This window comes from Ambystoma mexicanum, chromosome 1q (assembly GCF_040938575.1).
Source record: "Ambystoma mexicanum isolate Mex_15411 chromosome 1q, UKY_AmexF1_1, whole genome shotgun sequence".
NCBI classification, from domain to species: domain Eukaryota; kingdom Metazoa; phylum Chordata; class Amphibia; order Caudata; family Ambystomatidae; genus Ambystoma; species Ambystoma mexicanum.
The window spans coordinates 1,121,656,858-1,121,675,947 of record NC_090922.1 but is presented as its reverse complement, the minus strand read 5'-3'; the positions used below and the strand labels follow the sequence as shown (position 1 = coordinate 1,121,675,947).

At 44.9% G+C, this 19,090-nt stretch overlaps 1 protein-coding gene across 1 annotated transcript in view; it reads left to right on the top strand.

Moving 5' to 3' along the window:
• PRPF38B (pre-mRNA processing factor 38B) overlaps positions 1-12,968 on the top strand; it is a 137,573-nt gene extending 124,605 nt beyond the window's left edge. Inside the window, exon 6 of the mRNA XM_069641864.1 lies at positions 10,031-12,968. Coding sequence (XP_069497965.1) covers positions 10,031-10,805 — 775 coding nt within the window. The 3' untranslated portion in view covers positions 10,806-12,968. The remainder of the gene's footprint in view (positions 1-10,030) is intronic.
• Positions 12,969-19,090: the final 6,122 nt, after the last annotated feature.

The following is a 19,090-nucleotide window of genomic DNA, read 5'->3' as shown; positions in this document are numbered from 1 at the left end:
ACAACTTCCCTGATGACAAGAAGGCTGCCTTGACCCTATTCCTGGAAGGCGAAGTAACTTCCGACCACGCCATCAATGTTGCTTTCGGACTCTTTCACCAGATGGGTGAATGGTGTGGCTTTCCAATGCCAAGGTTGGCGAAAGACAATGAATTTCCACACAGATGTGCAGACCAGTCATGGGCATGCCGTTCGATGGGGACAACCTGTTTGGAAAAGCGGTCGATGACACTCACTGGGCCATCAAGACTGACACAGAGAAGGTGCACTCTCTGGCGACCCTGCAGCAAAGATCCTTTCATTCCCTAAAGAGGAGAGTATTGATCTTTTAAAGGTTACACCACCCCCTTATCCTCAGCCACTCCACCACTGGAGGCTGATAGGGGTCCCTCCCAGACCTTCAGCAGTCGCACATAGCATTGTCGCCCCATCCAGGACGCAGATGCCAATACTGGCCCTGGACCTGCATCCCTATGTCTGCACTCCATTAGGAGGCAGACTATCAAAATATGTCGATCAGCGGCAAAAGATCTCAAGACACATGGGTGCCTTCCACCTGACGTGCAACAAGAACTACACATCCTCCAGCTTCTACAGAAGTTGCAGGCCATGCTACAAAAAAAGACAATAGAACCAGTCCCTCAGCACAGTGTGTGCTCCAAATACTTTCTGGTAAGGAAGACGTCCAGAGGGTGGTGACTAATCCTAGGATTGCCACAGTGCAGCATGTGCTCGACCAACTGGAGGAAGGGGGATTTCCTTTCATTCATCCCAAATGCAGGCGACATTACCAGTTGAAGGCCCTACCTTTTGGCCGCAAATCAGCTCTGAGGGTGTTGCTGGGGCCCGGTGGCAGCACGTCTGCGTCCCAAAGGAATTCATGTCTAACCTTATCTGGAAGATGGCTCATCCAGTCCCGCTCCCACATGCTGGCAACCCAGCACACAGTGGAGACCATACAGCTTCTGACTTTGCTAGGATTCTCGGTCAATTAGCCGAAGTCCTGCTTAGTACCATCTCAGAACACGCTGTCCTGGGCGCCTGACTCAACAGTCTTTTGTCTGACAACTCCTGGGAAAAGTCCAACTGCTCTCGACAGCTTCCGTTGCTCCAGTCCATCAAGCCCCTGTTGGGTATGATGTCTCCTTTGCGGGCTTCAAATGAGGCCCCTCCAGGAATTTCTGGATGCTAGGTGGCAGCAAGCCACTGACTCGTGGACAGACAAGATCGCCTTAATCAGGCATTCTGTCGATAACTGCAATGGTGGCGAGTTCATCCACACCCCTCTGGGAGAGCCCCCCCCTTCATGTCCTTCCGTACCAGGCTGTACGCACGACTGATGCCACTGGAAGGTACGGGGTGGGTGGGGGGCCCATGCATGACTTGAAACTCTTGTGTATAGGCGCGTTACAAATGCCATATCGTATCACCATTGGCCTGTCTCCCGGAACAAAAGGAGTTGCAGAAACGTCCTGGAGCTGTGGGCGGTCTCCTGGGCCCTCGAGTCTTTCCAGCCTTGGCTCCAGGGAAAAGTGGTGCTTCTTTTCGGACAACCCCACCACCATGTTTTACATCTCGAAACTGGGTGGGACGTGCTCCCCCCCGCGCTCTCCCTAGAAGCCCAGTCTCTATAGCACTGGGCCATGTTTGTCTTCCTGTTTCACCTGCCAGGCGCCAAACACCATCACAGACTCTCTGCAGGGTGCTGCGGTCCTGCCACGAATGGGAGCTTCAGCAAGCGCAAGTGTTGTGCTTTTTCAGCGAGTGGGTTTTTCCTCAGATCTAACTCTTTGCAATGACTTCTAACTCAGTTTGTCAGCAGATATCCTCAGCCAAGGAGTCTAGGGTATGCATTCTTGTTCCCCTGGGAGGGTCTCTTCCTTTAAGTCGTCCCACCAATTCTGCTGTTGCTATGTTTGATGTACACACTCAGACATTGCCACTGCAAAATGATCCCTGTGCAGCAGTGTGGCTGAGGCAGATCTGGCCATCGGACCTTCGCCATCTGTCTGCTGGCCATTCAACTGCCTCTTCTTCCCAACATCAACCCCACTCACTGCCTTGCTCCTGGAGCCATAGAATGTGGGCACAATTTGCTGCCTTTGGAATTCAAGAAGATCCTGGCCAAGGATTCGGCTCCCTCTACGTTAAATTGCTACAGACACAAATGGAAGCACTTCACTTCAAAATTCTGCTGCTGCGCATCTCTGCCTGCCAGCTCCTCCCGTACCTACTCACCGGCTTAGGCTGGTCTTGGCCATGCATCAGTCAAGGTCCACCTGGCCACCATATCCCAGTACACACAGGCTCTGTGCAAGCTCGTTCAGGAGTTCCTCAAGGGTCTCTTCAGGACATTCCCACCTGTGAAAGCACCTTCCCTGGTTTGGGAACGGAATGTGGTACTGTCTAGGCTCATGGTGCCTCATTTTCAACAACTGTATCGTGCCCCTTTGAGGTTTGTTGTGGAAAACCGCCTTCCTGGTGGCAATCACCTCGGCCAGGCGGTCGGGTCAGGTCGGGGAGATACAGGCCCCCTCCTTTAAGCCTCTGTATTTGTCCTTCTACAACACTAAAATGGTCCCCCCCCCTGCTTAACATATGCAGGGATGCTATTTGGAGGTCTAACCACACCTTCACGAAATTCGGAGGTTGACGGGGATTCCAGGGAGGAGTCCCGGGTCGGCCAAGCATTGCTATGCAACCTGTTTGTTTGAGGCGAGTTTGTTAAAGGGGTCGGTGTATTGCTCCCGTGAGCCTTGCCACCTCCCATGGCTGTTTATATGTACTGCTGTATAATCGTATTCCTGAGCATGTGAATCCATGCAAGACCCCATGCTGGAGAAGGAACAAGTTATTTACATGTAACTCATTTTCAAGCATGGGTCTTGCATGGATTCACACGCGAACCCTCCCTCCTCCTCTCTGGACTTTCATTGTTCATACTGCCACTTTAGGCGTGCTACCAAACCTGAAGATAGCCACCAGGGGTGGAGTTTAGGAGGACTAGTGTCATTGGCTCGTGGCATTATGCCCCAAAGGACACTGAAAAAGGACATAGAGGAGACGAGCAGTTTTAAAGCTAGGCTGCTTTCTTTTTACCAAGGATTCCCAGCCTGACTGGGAATATTCATGAGCATATGATTCCATGCAAGACCCATTCTGGATAACAAGAGTTACAGGTAAGTAAATGGTTCCCTCTCAACACAGCAAAATGGAATGAGCACCACCTGAAGACACTGGTATACACCAAGGTTACTGAAACATCACTCTGCCAGACACCACAGACAACAAGATAGTTAACTTTAGCAACGTGGCACATACAATAATCAGTGCTCAATTTCCTAAATATACACACCACCTGTCCTTTCAGATCTGCACACATCAGCATTGAAACACAACCTTGCCCTTCTCACTCTACTCCGTTGTCATGCACCCCTCTTGAAGCTCCTGAAGTGCCAAGAAACCATGAAAACAGAGGCTGCACTTTATATGACTCGTGACAATGCATAGGAAAGTGTTTGCCATTGCCCAAGCAACTCAGTTAACTGCCTCAACAGCGAGGAAATTGTTCTGCTGCAGTTATTCCACTGTGGTAGAATGTTTGATGCAATGGGTGATAAGAATGTATATGCTCCAATCAAATCAAGTAATACGTCACTGATGTCGCGGCAATGCTACATTAAAAGGTGACTGTTTGGGGCCATCAACTGAGAAGTACGAGGGTGGGGACAGTTTTTTTCCCTAAAATCATTACTACTTGTGTTCACTGTAAGGGAGGCTTTTATTGAATAGTGTGAACTTAATCACTGCTTGGGGCTACAATGTTTGCAGTTAAGATGTGATGGGATTAAATCTTTTGCACAGGATCACTTGTTTTGATTTGTCAAGAGTATCATAGTTTATTTTTCTGAATGGGAGACAAGTCCCAAAATGCATAAACGTATTGTATTTAGTTATTTATATAGCCCTCTTCCCTCCCACTTGTGTGGCCTCAGTGTTCTTTTTTTTCCTTGGTTGGAACGCCCTTGGTGACCATAGTCTACGTGGTTGGAAATTCTAGGGAGTTTAGGGAGTTTAGCTTAGGAGAAGCGTGTGTGCATGCTGCCGTTCTAAGACTTAGGTGGCTGGCAAGGCTTGACTAAGTAGCCCCGGAGAGGTCCGACACAGATTACTATTGTTGAGAGAGTTTGTGAGGCCAGCTATACCAGGTTCCTTTCGGGTGGTGGTCGCTGTATGCTAGTGGCAGAGGTGTTGAGGTACGTCCGATGTTTAAATCTGGACGGCTGTGTGAAACTAGGCCGGATGTGCTTAGACGTATTCTATCATGCATGGATGTTTGGCCGTGCCTGCGGCCTGTGTCCACTCTAGTGGTGTGAGATATACGTACCGTAGGCTGTGAGATTGCTTATTTGACCTGGTCTAGAATTGAGAGTCCTATAGCAATGGGCCTTGATTTCATACTGTAGCAGGTATCCGCGTATAATGAACAAAGATGGAGCCTAAACCTAGCTTTGAGGATCCTGTATAGTGGGAGAAAGGCCTATGTATCACAATGCAGTATATTTTGTCATACATTAAACAAAGATGGAGGTTGCACCTATATTTGGGAATCCTGTACAGTGGACAGGAAGCCCAGGTTTCAAAGTGAAGGAGGACTCAACATTTAATAAACCAACTGAGGAGGCTACACCTAGATTCCAGTATCCAGTAGGGGCGTGGGGGGGGGGGGGTGCCCTAGGCTTTAATGCTTTGTAATGGCCGTGTACTACACTGGGCTAGTTATCTCATTGTTGGATGTCTCTCATGTGGGTTTGCGGGTCGGGGCGCAGTGAGAATGTTGCGAGTGAGGGCACAGTGAAGACTGCTGGCTTACCTCGAATGCTTGTTGGGTGGGAGTGTTGTGGGATGGTGATCAGGAGTGCCACAATGAAAGCTGCTGGCTTACCTGGAGTACTAGTCGGCTGGCGGTGTTTAGCGATATGTGATGGTGTCAGGTGCAACAGCTGCAAGAGCTGTCGGCCCCTGAGTTGGGTTTGAAGCGGGGGGAGTTTATTTAGTGGTGTATTCACAGGGGTGCAGAGATTAGGCGAGTATTGGGAAGAGACAGGTATTAAGGGCCTTCCTGAAATTCAGGTGGTTTTCACTGTTGCCAATGTGTAAGTGAAGGGAATTACAGATGATTGGCGCTTAGACGGAGAAGGAGGAAATGCCAAGGCTTATGTAGCTGTGTGGTGGAATCGCTAAGCGAAATGCGTGTGAGATCTGAGGTTCCTGGAAGGTTGGGAGGGAACAACTTTGTCTCGGAGGAATTCAGGGCCGGTGTTGTGGATTGTGGATCGGTGATGCACATGGCTTTGAAGGTGGTGCGCCGAGCAATGGGGAGCCAGTGGCGGACTCTCAGGGTTGGGCTGATGTGTTCTCTGGTGGGCAGGTTAATGAGCAGGCGTGCTGCCACATTTTGCGTTCTTTGGAGTTTTCTTAGTTGGGATGCTGGGGCTCCTATGTAGAGCCAGTTTGCGTAGTCTGGGCTGGAGAGGATGAGTTGATGGCCGAGAAATGGTGGGGATAGGTGAGGTTGGGGAAGATCGGCCTGAGGATACCTAGGTGGAAGAAATAGGTTTTGGATCCGCTGTTGGTGTGATGAGTGAGAGATTGGTGTCAAATTCACATCCAAAGTTTTTAACCACGTTTGAAGGTGCAGGCGCTTGTCCTAGTGATTAGGGCCACGGGATTGGTTTGGGGATGACACAGACTAGGATTTCTGTTTTCCCAGGGTTGAGGATGAGGTGGTTGGTCGTCATCCGAGAGGCACGATGACCGGTCTGGGCTGCCAGATCCTTCAGAGTTTGGGATTTTGAGGATGCTCTGGGTGTCATCTGCATAGTTGAAGCAGGTACAGTTGTATGGGCGGACGATTGCGGGGATGCGTTGTATATAGAAGTTGAAGATTAGCGGGAAGTGGACGCTCCTTGGGGGAGCGGGGGGGGGCACCTTTTAGAAACTGGATGTGAACTGGTCGAGGTGCATGATTTGTGACCGGTTAGAGATGGAGGAGATCCAAGAGACGGCTGTGCTTTTCATTCCTAGTGTTTGTAATCTGATTAACAGTATTGAGTGATTGATGGTATCGAAGGCTGCAGAAAGGTCTAGCAGGATGAGAGCCGCGCAGCCATCTGCAATCGATGTTCTTTTTAGGTCGTCCCAGATGGAGATTAGGGAGGCTTCTGTTCCCCTTAGTGGTCTGAAACCTGATTGTGCTGGGTCTAGTAGGTTGTTGGCTTTGTCAAATTGGCCAAGCTGTTCGTAGGCCATGCGGTCAATCAGTTTGGCGATGAAACACGTTTTGGAGATAGGTCGGTAGTTTTGGGGAAGAAGTTGGTCAAGTATCCGTTTTTTGAGAATGGGTTTGGTGTAGGATATTTTCAGGGTTATCGGGAAGGATTGCGCGTGCGACGTTACTTGCACAGGTGGAGGTTAGTGTTTTTGTGAGCATTGTGGGTGGGCACTGGTCTTCCGGGGAGCCAGATGGGCGGTTGACTGCTACCAGTGACAGGCATTCTTGGTGTGTGATGGCAGAGAGTCAAAAGAAGGTTGTGATTGTGGCGTGGTTTGTGTGGTGGGGCTGCGGGCGAGTGGGCGGTTGTAGTAGGGTTTTTAGTTTGGCAATGATGCCGTTGTGTCTTTCGTTGGTGGCATTATAGAAGTGGAGTGACAGGGTGTTGCTTAAAGCTTGGGAGCATGGAGTGGACCGGCGAGAACAAAAAGGGAATTTGAATTCTGCTATGGTTTTATGTAGTTCCTTACTTGGGTTGCAAGCATTTTGGATCAGGTTACCATAGATTAATTTCTTGCTTTTTCCGATTTCTGATCTGTAAATTCTGGTTGTCCTTGCTAGGGCGGTTTTGTTTAGGGCTGAAGAGCCAGTTCTCCAGGCACGTTCCTGATTGTGCCCGAGAGGTTTGAGGTTGGGGGTGAACCACCTTGGTGATGGTCAAGATCTCTGCGAGGAATGTTTTGTTGGGGTGAGGGGGTTTGAGGGCATTTGTAAGCCAGAGGTCGAAGGAGGGAGTTGCTGAACGAGAATTCGAGATCTTGGGTGACTACCACTTTGTTCCATAGTGGGAAAGGTTGGTGGTGGGCGCATGGGGCGTTGACCGCTGACCAGTGTTGAGTGGTATGGTGAAGCTGAGTGATCAGACCATGAGATGGGCCGTGGGTGTTGGGTAGATATGTTTTCGGAGCTGAATAATGCGTCGAGGGTGTGACCTCTTGTGTGGTTGGGAGTGGATCTGTGGTGTTTCAGATTAAGTGGATCTAGACTGTAAATTACCTGGTCATAGGGTTTGATGAGTAGTCGAACCATATTTTGAAATCTTGTAGGATGGTGAGGGTTGGGTGTAGGATGAGGTTGGCAGCCAGTGCTTCACCAAATGTGTCTGCATAGTTTTTGTTATAGCTGGGGGGGGTCTGTAGATGAGTAGGAAGCTGTGTGAGGAGGATGGTGCGAGTACCAGGAGGGATTTGTAGTCTGTGGTGCTGGTGTCCTTGGTTATTAGCTTGAATTGGTCTATGTGTAAGGGGGGGGAGTGTGGAGATGAGGGGGGATGGGGGGGCATGGGGCTGGCAATGGGGAGGTGGGGTGGGGTGTGGAGGTGAGGGAGGAGTTGGTATGGGGGACAGGGGAAAGAGCTAGGACTGGGTTGGGTGAGGGTGGAGAAGTTTTGCTCCTATATTGTGGAGGCAGTGGTTGTGCTCTGTCGCAGAATGGATGGTGCTAGCCTGGGGGTAACAGTGAGGGGTGCGGGGGGGCCAGGGGGGGCAGTTGGGTGCCTGTGGTCTGGCCTTTTCCTAGCATTATGGGTGTATGGGAGAGGGTGCGTGGTTCTGTTGAATGGGGTATTGGCTAGCGCTTCTCTTGCTGCGCGAAGTGGGAGTTTGGTGTCGTGTGTAGTTGATTGGGGAGAATCTTAGTGTGGGATGTTGGTGGTTGGTTGCTGGCGCCGTTGGAGTGTGATAGGCCTAAGTTTCGCAAGGCAGTTTGAGTACAAGGTAGACCAGAACTACCTTTTGTGTACAGGTGAACACAGCTAGAATTGGGTGTTCGGTGTAGTTTGAGAAAGGCCTACAGCTAAAAGTGCAGTTCAGTACAATACTGAGCACCGCTAGATTTGAGAGTCCTGTATAGTGGGAGAGAGGGAGCAGAGGAAAGTAATCAGTATTGTACAGGTGTAGTTATGTTTTCTAAGGGCCAGGCTTCCAGGGTAGAGTTATTGCTCAACTCCTCACCCAGGCCACTCCTACTGTACTAGTCGCTGCTGGTTGACTGCTGGCCACTGGCTTACCCTGCTGACACCTGCAGACACGATAAGGAGCCGCCTCTTGTAGGAGCCGCCCGTTGCCTCGGTGCCCTTAGCCGCAGGGGCTGCATGGGCAGAGGGCTGCCCTTGTAGGTGAGTATTGAGTACCAACCTGGCCGATCAGGAAGTGGGGGGGAAGATGCCTGTGACTACACCAGGCACTGTTTAGTTAACTGATCCAATCGGGGGGCGGGCTTGGAGGGCAAGAGGTAGGGATGGAGGGAGGGCAAGAGAAATCAAGGTGCCAGGGACAATGAGGGATGTGGGCTGGGTCAGGGGCCATCAGCAATGTCCAAACTTGCACAAATATGCCCAGGAGGGTCACTGGACAGAGCCACTCACCTGCTGGCGCTCACGGGTGGCCAAGTATATGTGTATGTCGAACTAACAAGTCATGGATATTAATTACATTTTTTAAAGTACATTTCTATTGTGACTCGTTTTCTTGCTCTTGGAATTCATGACCAATTGTGTTGTACTTCTTTATGCACGTTCTAATAAGCCCCTTCAGCTGGATCCTTATTTGAAAGCTGCCATAACACTCCCCTCCGTTTATGAACCAAGCACTTTAGAATGCTGTGAAGAAGAGTAGTCTTCTATCCCCACTTAGCTTCTCAATCATTATTCTGCTCTAGTAACAATAGTTTCTGATTTGTGCTAAAAGAATGTTGCCTTGTGCGCATACAAGTTCTGGCATTCGAATGCTCTACATAACGTGAATTATTGTCTGCTTTAATTTTGTATGTTTACACACGTTTCACTCTAAAGCCTTTTAAAGGCCTGCTGTTATTCACTTTAATTGTCTTTAAAGTAGTCACAGATGGCATTTGAGGGGGTGGGGCTGTTGAGTCGCGATAGGAATTATCGGCCCTTGCTGTGCAGCCCCAAATATCATTAATCGCCTGTCTCCAGCCCTGCTTACGACAGCCTTGTAGGTGAGCCCGCCATTTCCAGGGGCAGGGGGCTGAAGGTTCGACCTATAGTATTACGCCCCTGTACTTTGTGGCCCTGTTTTACCAAATGCTTTTAATTGGTGTGTGGATCCAATGTAATGTATTCTGGGAATGCAGTTATTTTAAAGAGACAGAACAGGCACTGCATCCTTTAATACATTTCCGCAGTCAGCTGCACACTATTTGAGAAGCTTTTATTAAGCAAAACTTTGGGGGGGGGGTCTTTTGTTAGGTTCTACTTGACATTCATTGCTACTAGTCTGATGCAGTAGTACACTAAAGCTTATCCTATTCGTTCTTGCTAATGAAAACGTTATTTTCTTTTAATTGTTAGCAGAGAAAATCTCTCTTCATAGTATTGAAACTAAATATTTGAATCTCCTCTTCAGATCATTTTACCCCTGTGGCACTTTAGTCCTTTCTTTCCCTTTCTGTTTAATGGGATTTTCTCCACTGTGAGTACTTTGCAATAGAGCCACAAGCCTTTCACACGTATTTTCCCTTTTGGAATGGGAAATCTCATTCAGGGTTACTTTTGAGAGAGCTTTTTATTGAGGTTAAGCACCGTTAAAACCGCACGTTGACATACAAATGTTTTGCAAATGTTCCAGTAGGGACCGGGTGATGAGCAAATCCTGACTTATTCTATAGGTATGGGACTTTTTATGCAAATGTCAAATGCAGAAATGTTTCTGAATCTGTTCTCACTTTGACTTGCTAGGTCTCCGAAAAGGTCTTTGAGTCCCAAGAGGTCCCCTAGGAAATCCAGAAGTAGAAGTCGACATCGTGAAGGGCATGGATGGTCAAACACCTTTGACAAAGAACTTGAGAGAGAGCGAGAACGACAACGAGTGGAACGAGAATCAAAGGATAAGCCATGCTCCCAAAATGCTGAACGTGGGCTGGAACGCAGATTGAGCCGAAGCAGAGAGCGGCACAGAAGCCGCAGTCATGATAAGAAAGTTGATCGTCATGATAAAGAGAAGGAGAAAGAAAATGAAAGAAGTAAACGACGGGACCATGAAAAGAAAGGAATAGAAAGGGACCGGGACACAGACAAATCGAGAGAAAATGAAAGGCCAAAGGATAAGAGAAGTAAGAGTGAAGAAAGGCGATATAAAGATGAGCGGGATGACCGGAAGCACAGAGATGACAAAAAGGATAACCGGAGAGAAAGAAGACACAGTAGAAGTAGAAGTAAAGATAGGAAGCGTAGGAGTAGAAGTCAAAGTAAGAATGTGAGTAGGCGTAGCAGAAGCAAAGAAAAATCGAATAAGAATAAAAATGGGAATAGAGATCGATCTAGGCACAGTAGGAGTGGCAGTAGGGGCAGAACTGATGCTTTTGAAAAGTCCCGCAAACGTGAAAATAGCGATAGCAAAGAAAGGCATAAAAAGCGGAGTAGAAGCAAAGAGCGGTCTCACAAGCGTGATCACAGTGATGGCAAGGACCATTCAAATAAGCACGATCGCAGAAAGAGCCGAAGCCCAGAATGAGAAACTGGAAAAGCTGCAAAGAAACAAAGATGACTCTATGAATGTTTATAATTGGATCATATTGACCTCCCACACGTTTTTGGGTACAAACTGCATATTTCCATTCTTGCCTCCCACATAAAGTAATCCAGATTTTTGCAGTAGGTGGCACGCACTCCTTACTGATAGCCTGCAGATTTTAAGTTAAGGTTTTGTGTAGGGAAGTGCCTTTTGTAATTCCTTTTTAATGCATTGACCATTAAAAACCGTTCTGTTTTTTTTTTTAGTTTAATTTGTGGTGACATGAATGTTCTTGCGTTTTTATTGTTCCAGTGTTTTTTGACATGTACATTCTGTACATAAGACTCAAATGTTTTAATTTCTTAGGCACAGTTGCCGTGTTTCACTTTTTATGAGGCCATAAACTGCCCCAAATTCTACTGTTTTTGTAAATGAGTGATATTAGTTTATATGCTGGTGTTGGCATGGCTGTGCTTGGCATATTTGTGTACAGGAATTTTGCATTTTGGGGCAAGTCAGATTTTTGTACAGCATAATTTGTATGCTCAGTGTTTACATGACCGCTCAAGATCAGAAATATATACTCTTGTCCGTTGTACAATGAAATGTTGAGATACATCCTGACAAGCTGAATTGTCAGTATTTTAAAAAGAGGGCTGCATGATTTAGTGTAAATTATCAAATATAATTGGGGGCTCCTTAGCCTGTTACTTTATTCAACACCTCATGTGTTACATTTTATTTAACATGGGGTGCAGATTATAAAACTAGAGCAATACTACTGCTGTGCTTTTAATGTCCATCTAGCATAGCTTTTGCAGACAACCTGTGTATGTTAACATGTTTTAAAGCGGTCGGAAAGACTGACATCTTTGCATTTATTTTTTTGTATTCGCGAGGGACCTTCAGATGTGCTGTGCTACTGTGTTATCTCACCTGTGAGAGACGTTTCAAAACTCATATTGTGTACATAAGAGATTACAAAGATGGTGGAAACCAAAATAGTATTTTTTTTTTAACCACTTAACGTTGAGTCAAAGAGCAATCTAAACCTATTAATTGTGATAGTTCTACTCTGCACTTGGCTGTATGATGATTCACCCAAACAGGCAGAAGAGCACATTTCCTAAAGGTAGCCCGATTGAACCATTTGAAAAGCTGTACCTAATTGTTAGATCTCTTGATTTTTAAGAGAAAAGTATTTGTGTTGCAGCAACATTAGTCCATTTTGTACCAGTCCATTACATTCCAGGTAGTTGGCTATGGTTGGGTTGGTGGGTGTTGGAGCAGTGGCTGGACCGGTCTGCTGTACATTTAAAAAAAAAAAAAAAAAGTTTTGGATTAATGAATATCCACAATCCAAGAAATCCTACCTTTTCTGTTTTCCAACCGGATTCATGGGTCATTTGTATTACAAAAACCTTTTGATAATTCTAGTGATGCTTTGGTTAATGAGGCATTTGTTGTCTTAAAATGTTATGCCTGGTCAACTGAAGATGATTCATACTGCAGCATGACCATCGTATTCGACACAGTAATGTGTGCCAGATATGCTTATTGGACATATGGTGTTGCACCTTTTTTGGACAAAATATCAGTAGACCACAAGGATGTGATGAATACCTCAACCACCATCTAAATTGCAGATTTGAAAATCTGTGCTTTTGATTATAACAATGTGTTTGTAAGATGGATGGCATTTTCTTGTGATTCTCTGTGCTACCAGAAAGGCACATTAACTCCCGTTTCTGAATGGTATGATTTTTACCATTGAACATAACTTTACAGATATTAGAATTCTAAGCCTCAACATTCTGGTTCTATGGTTCTTTTGGATAGTGTATTAGCAATGCTCACTCTAATCTTCTTTATTCTGGACCTGACTTTGACTACTTCTGCCTACAACGGACATGTCTAACTCTTTTCTGTGAGAATGTTTAAATGTTTTCTCAGTTAGACAAGTGTTTTCTGACTAGATCTGTGGCATAGTCCATGTTCAGAAGAAATTGAAACGACGTATAAAATTAGAAATTCTTTCTTTCCTTTACAAAAATGGATCAGAGTACTGTGCTGAACAACTTCCCAAACCTACCTGTACATTGGAAGACAGTTACTGCTTTTTCCTCCAACCATATCGTTTTTATTAAAACATTTATTAACGAAGCAACTATGTGTTGAATTAATGCCCCTTTCCAAGTTACTTTTTAAATCTTGTTCTAGAAGCTTACTCGTCATATTTACTGTTTCCCATTGCATGGTTAAATCTGTTGTGCTCTTCAAAATAACTGCAGTACTTTTAATGACATAGCTAATGACAATGTGCATCAAAAGACTTGCCATTTTAATGTAACGTCTTAGATTTTCTTTGTATTGGTAAAATGACCTAATCATTGTTACAGTAACTGACATTACATCATCCTCATTCTGCTCAAACTACTTTGATTAAAAAGCCGTTCTAGCTTTCCTGATGGAAGTACATTTTAAAATATGCTTAATAGGGGAACGTGCAAAGAAATCTTGGTAATTCTGCTTGTAATGTTGAGCTTGATTTTGCAAATTTAAAAGGTTTAGAAACTTTTCTCCAGAAATGTACAATAATACGTTTACAAGTAATTTTGGTCTTTCCATGTCATGCAAGACAGACCGTACTTCTGTTTGCTAGATGTATAAAAACCCATTCCCTCATTATGTAGATTTCAGCTGACAAAAGGTACATATGAACACTGTTGATGAACATTCCTCAAAGTTCAGTATTTGACATTTTTTAATTTTCTTACAGACTGTTTTAACTCAACCCAGCACAGCATGACCCTTTTTTTGCCACAGTTACTTCAGTTTATTATTGTGCATTTTTTATTTTAATTGTTAGTATCTATTTCTCTTGCTGGAGTGTTTTTTTAATTGCCATTACTCCTTCGTGCAAGTGTTTGGGGGTGCTCTCGCCCAGTGGATGCCAGCTGAAGTATGTCACATAGCGCTTACACCCTAAAGTTAGGTACCTTTTGAGTGTGCGCACAGTCACACTGTCTCTTCTTCACTTGCACCCGGCTCTGTATTTCTGCACCCTACAAAATGCCCCACTCCCTCCCGTCCACCTGCCACGTTCACTTCATTCTGAATCATTTCCTAATATAGCTCAATATCGTTTAAAAAAAAGAGCTAGGTTTAAAAACTGCAGTTTATGCAGAGCTGCATTGGTTTCCGATCTAAAGTTTTGGGCAATGCCATCAGGTCCCTTAATGTCGATGCTATTGCCACTTGGCAGATGACTGGGACTGGGTGCTGAAACAAGACCTGTTTTTGTGCATTAAGTCACAGATACCATTGTGCTCTTGATTTTCATAGCTTTAATTGTATTTGAAGTAAGATTGCTTATCTGTTCCTAAACCATAAACCCTGACCGTATGGTTAATTTGATTCTCTCGGATCTGTGGCCCAATCCATTTGTACCTCCATAGGGTACCATGGAAAAATAAAAGCTAGTGTGTTAAAGCTTTACACTTGCCCCACTGTATGGGTCTTCTTTCCCCAGTGGATAATGGAATGCACCCCCAGCTTATTGAGCTGAACCAACTCGGAAGATTTAATAGCTGTACAGGTGCGATTTGGCTTTCAGATATAAATACCGAATAAGAGTTTAGCATGCAACTTTACACATATATAGCTCTGACTCTTGTGTGTGAAAACCAGTTCTCTTTTTTGGTTTTGTGGTGTCTGCTGCATTTTGCAAAGACTGATCATGTCCACTGGAACGCCTCTAATTGTGAAGGTAGGTTTATTGACGATTTAAAAGGCCTTCTATGACTTCATCAAGCAAGTGTCCTGGTTACATATTCTAGCTAGAAGTGCTGTGTGGGAGTTTATGTTCATTATGGTATGTTTACAGAGCCACATTAGAGCATTTATGTGAAGGATTGCAGATGTTAAAAAGTTGATTGTGGTCAGGTCCACTTTGTTTAAAATATGGTCATATGACATGCTACAAACGTATCAGAAATTATTCCACTTTTTGTTTTTTTTCCATGATGGCTAAACAGTTTTGCACCATCCCCCTAGACAATGTTTGTTAACATCTGGCTACTAGTACTGTCTTCACTGCAAAATATAATTGTGTCCTGTTAAGTAGCCTTTTCGGAACCTACTATTGTGAAGGTTTTTGCAAAGCCTATTTAGTGGTCTAACAATGTTTTCATTAAAGTCTAACCAAACTATGTGGTTTAGCAGTTAGGTTTACACTCTGGAGGAAGTAGGCTAGGTGCAAAGTACAGCTCACCCAGAGACTGGTAAATGTGAGAATTCCACACAATACGTACAAAAGCACTCTATGAACAATTCGTGCTCAAGTTAAACATGCTAATAAAGGCAACTAAACATTTGGCATACTTTAACATTTTTATATCCCAAAATGGGTTACCTACCATTTTAGTGTTTACTCACTAAAATAGGCATGTACGCTCTGACCGCTCTTAAAGAAGGTGGCAAATGTGCTGTAGCACAAATTACAAACTGTCTTCTTTAGAAGACCCTCATGACACTTCTAATTACCTTTAGGACGTTCAGTGCTATCTTGCAGTGGTCTATGGTGTTGCAGGGAAGTAAGTTGCACAGGTTTAGTCGGAACAATAAACTATGGTTGTGGCATGAAACACAACAGCTTAGAAGTTGGTCAGACACGTACAGAGTTGGGGCACAATTTGTATTATGAGGTAAGGAATTAAAAATCCAGGTTCCTGAGAAGGCGGGTGGGGGGGGCGTTAGGGTGGGAAACAACCTCCCAGTCCTTGGTGTCCAAGATGGCTCCATAATGGACTGCTATGGCCAGGCATCGGCAGGTAAGACCTAGATAGCTACAGTTGTATTTCTGGTCCTGATGCTTTTTAATGGTGGCAGTGGTACTTAAATAGATGTAAGCAACCAATTGTCGAACAGTAAATCCAGCCCACCACCTCAGGAAGTAACATTGTTGAAGACAACTGGACTTGATTATGGATTCTGCATCTGTGAGTTTCCTTTGACACTTGGGTCAAACACCTGAAGGTGCTCCTAAATAGGGGAAGACTGCTTGAAGTGGAATCCCAGGAGACCGGAGGAACCTGCAGATTTAACCCTGGGTGGCGGCATGCTGGTGGACAGCCACCTACCCTACGTCTGTCCAGTAAAGTAAGACACCCTCTGGCTGAAATATGGATTGTGACCGGACAACACTATTAGTTCAGGTGCACATGAACAAAGTATTGACCAACGTTTTCTTGTGGGGAACCCTGTGAAAAGACTCCACATATATAGAGTTTGACCGGAGGGCAGGAAGACAGTTCAAGGAGATTGCACAAACTGTCCTTAAAGCACCAGATGCAATTTGGAGTGTTTAGTAAAAGCAAGAAAGGTATGTGAAGTGCCCAGGAAAAATAATTAAAAAAAAATTAGTGCATTGCCACCAACCAAAGTGAAATGTTAATTGCAGAAAAGTTAAGGGGGTGCAATGGGTCCAAGTTGTGTCTCTATGCATGTTTCCTCCAAACAGGTGTTCCTCGGCTCTTCAAGAACCAGCTGATGTCCCCCTCCTGCCTGGCCTACTATTGCCCTATCTCCACTACCTCCTTACTGGGTAAACTCTTGGAGAATCTGGTTCTCTTCTACCCTCCCCCCACACCCCCAACTGAACCTTCACACTGAACTTGTTGGTTGGCTCCATGACCATCAATCTGGATTCTGGGCATCCAGAGGCGCACACTGCTCTCCTGAACACCTGCTCGCAACTCTGGACTCGTAACTCTCCTGTTGTTCTTATTCTCCTTGATCCTTCCCGCCGATGCGGTCAACAATTCTACTTGCATTAAATGACTGATATACCCTTGGCATTGCTGACTGGGGCACTGGAATGGCTAACTATTAGGTAAGAATTTGTAGAGTCCAACTGGTGTGGGACTTTACAAGACTTCTCTCTTGTATTAGGTAACCCACCTTTTAATATAGGCCTGTACTATACAAGTTGGTAGTGTGACTGAGTAACCAGGCTTATCTTAAGAGGGGTAATGTTAGCTGTACAATGAAAATAATAAATACAGGTATCCAAGTAAACACTTCATATGTACACTGATAATTGGACAATCTTTTAAAAAGCAGTAACCCAAAGTAACATTTATCTTAGTCAGTATTCAGTTCAACAAGAGCAATAAAGTGGGTGAGTAAACATTTCTTATGTTATACATATGCCAGTACATTGAGTGAGGTTAGTAATAACACTTGTTTGTGATCACCTTTACAATATTGAGTTTTAAGGAGGGAAATGTTAGTCAGATCAGAACATACTTTGGAAGTAGGAAAAAAGTTAGATTCTCCAAGAGGGATGTCGGCAGTCTTTTATCTCCGCAATAATAGTGTTAACCAATTAAAACCTGTAAGGGAACAAGGACTAGGTGTGACTAGTTGCACCAAGTGTTAACAAATCATGTTGCTCTATAGATCCGAACAGGAAAGAGGGATAGAGATAAACATATTTTAATCAGTACATGAGAAAACTCGACATGTTAAAAAAACAACAATGCATTTCGTTTACACAAAACATAAAAACATGGTAGGAAAATCAGCGTTTTTCCTAACCAGAAAGACGACTGCAAACATCATTTTCAAACAGTGTTGTGAGGTTAGTACAAGTGTGGTATTGACAATTCATATATCCTCAATGGTTGTTATTAAAGTAATAAGAATTGAAAGATGACTGTAGTTCACCCAAGAAAAGGTCGTTTTATTAAGGAAAGTCCCTTGGCACTGTGCATGAGGTCGTGCCATCGATGTCCCTCGACGGGCTCCGTACTGTCGACGTCACCATCGGTATAAATGGCTCGTGCCGCACCCGTTGGCTTCAGTTCCGTTTTTCTGATTGTTTCGCTCTGAAACGGCAGGAGCTTCGAAATTTTCTTCAGAAAATGTCTTATTCCACACCTTCAACTCCCAAGAAGGGGTTTAAAAAATGTCGATTACAGATCCTCACCGTGTTTGTCTTTGGTGCCTAGGTTCAGACCATCGAACCAGCGACTGTGGCCCCTGTCAGTCGTTGATGGTGAAGGCCCTTTGTGAGAGAAAAGGTAAACTGGCGGTGGGGCGGGAAGGCCTTGTCAAAAAGACATAGGAAGTCGAGCGATTCGAAAGAATCGGATCATCGTAAACACTCGAAGAGATCTTGCTCTTCAAAAAAGGTTAAGAGGAGACATAATCTCCTCCTTCCTCGGATATGTCTACCGAATTGGTACGATGCCCGACTAAGTCTGATTCCCCAAGAAAATGGGAAGAATTTAGAAGGAAGATGATGGAGGTCTTTGAGAATGCAGCCTCAACGAAGCCTCAAAAGAGCCAGCACCTGGTCGGTCCGTCAGACGACACAGGGAAGTCAGGATCTACTGTGGTAAAACCCAGTAGTATGGCTGAAACTCGAAAGACTCATGTCGAAGTCAAATTGTCAAAGATTCCTTGAGAATCGAGTGTTTCCCCGACACCGTATAAACAAACAGAAGTCGTTGAAACCCTCGACAACTTTGTCGAAGCCAAAAGCATTTTCGACGCCTTTGTCGGAGACCTCATCAGTGTCTTCGAAGACTCCTTCGATACCATCGAAGGTTACTTTGATTCCTTCGACCTAAACTCATGAACAGGAATGGAGATTTACTTCTTTAACTAAGTCAGACTTTTTTAAGTCTGTCTTCAATTTTTGAAGAAAGTACCTCTGAAGTAGTTTCCTCTTTTGGAGTACAATATGGTACTAGAGAGATCCCAGTAGAATTAATCGAAAATGCAAGACCTGTGTGATACCCTTCACTCTGCTAGTGGCATTCATTCATCACCTGAGCTGGAGTTTGCAAAACCTGACCCTGCAGAACATGCAGATTCAGGGTACAGGAGTCGAATGAATAGCGTGGTTGAATACATGGGCTGGGGTAGAGCCTTGCCCACTTTTGATCAGGATGATACGACTGACATACTTGATAAGGGACCCCAGAAGGATCCAGTTCTCTATAGCACAAAGAACGGTAGAAAAAAACTGAAAAGTTCCTGATACAATTGCTGCAGTCAACAATAATTTTCCAAAGAAGTATAGAACTTCTAGTTCTGATCCTGATTATTTATGCAGGCATCCCACTCCAGAAAGTCTGGTTATTCAGGCTGCAACTTCCTCAAGACAAACGGCATATCCATCTATCCACCCGGATAGAGAGGCTAAGAAGGTTGATGCTTGGACCTGTAAATTCTTTACCTCGGGTAGCATGGCTCTCAAGTCAACTAATGTTACC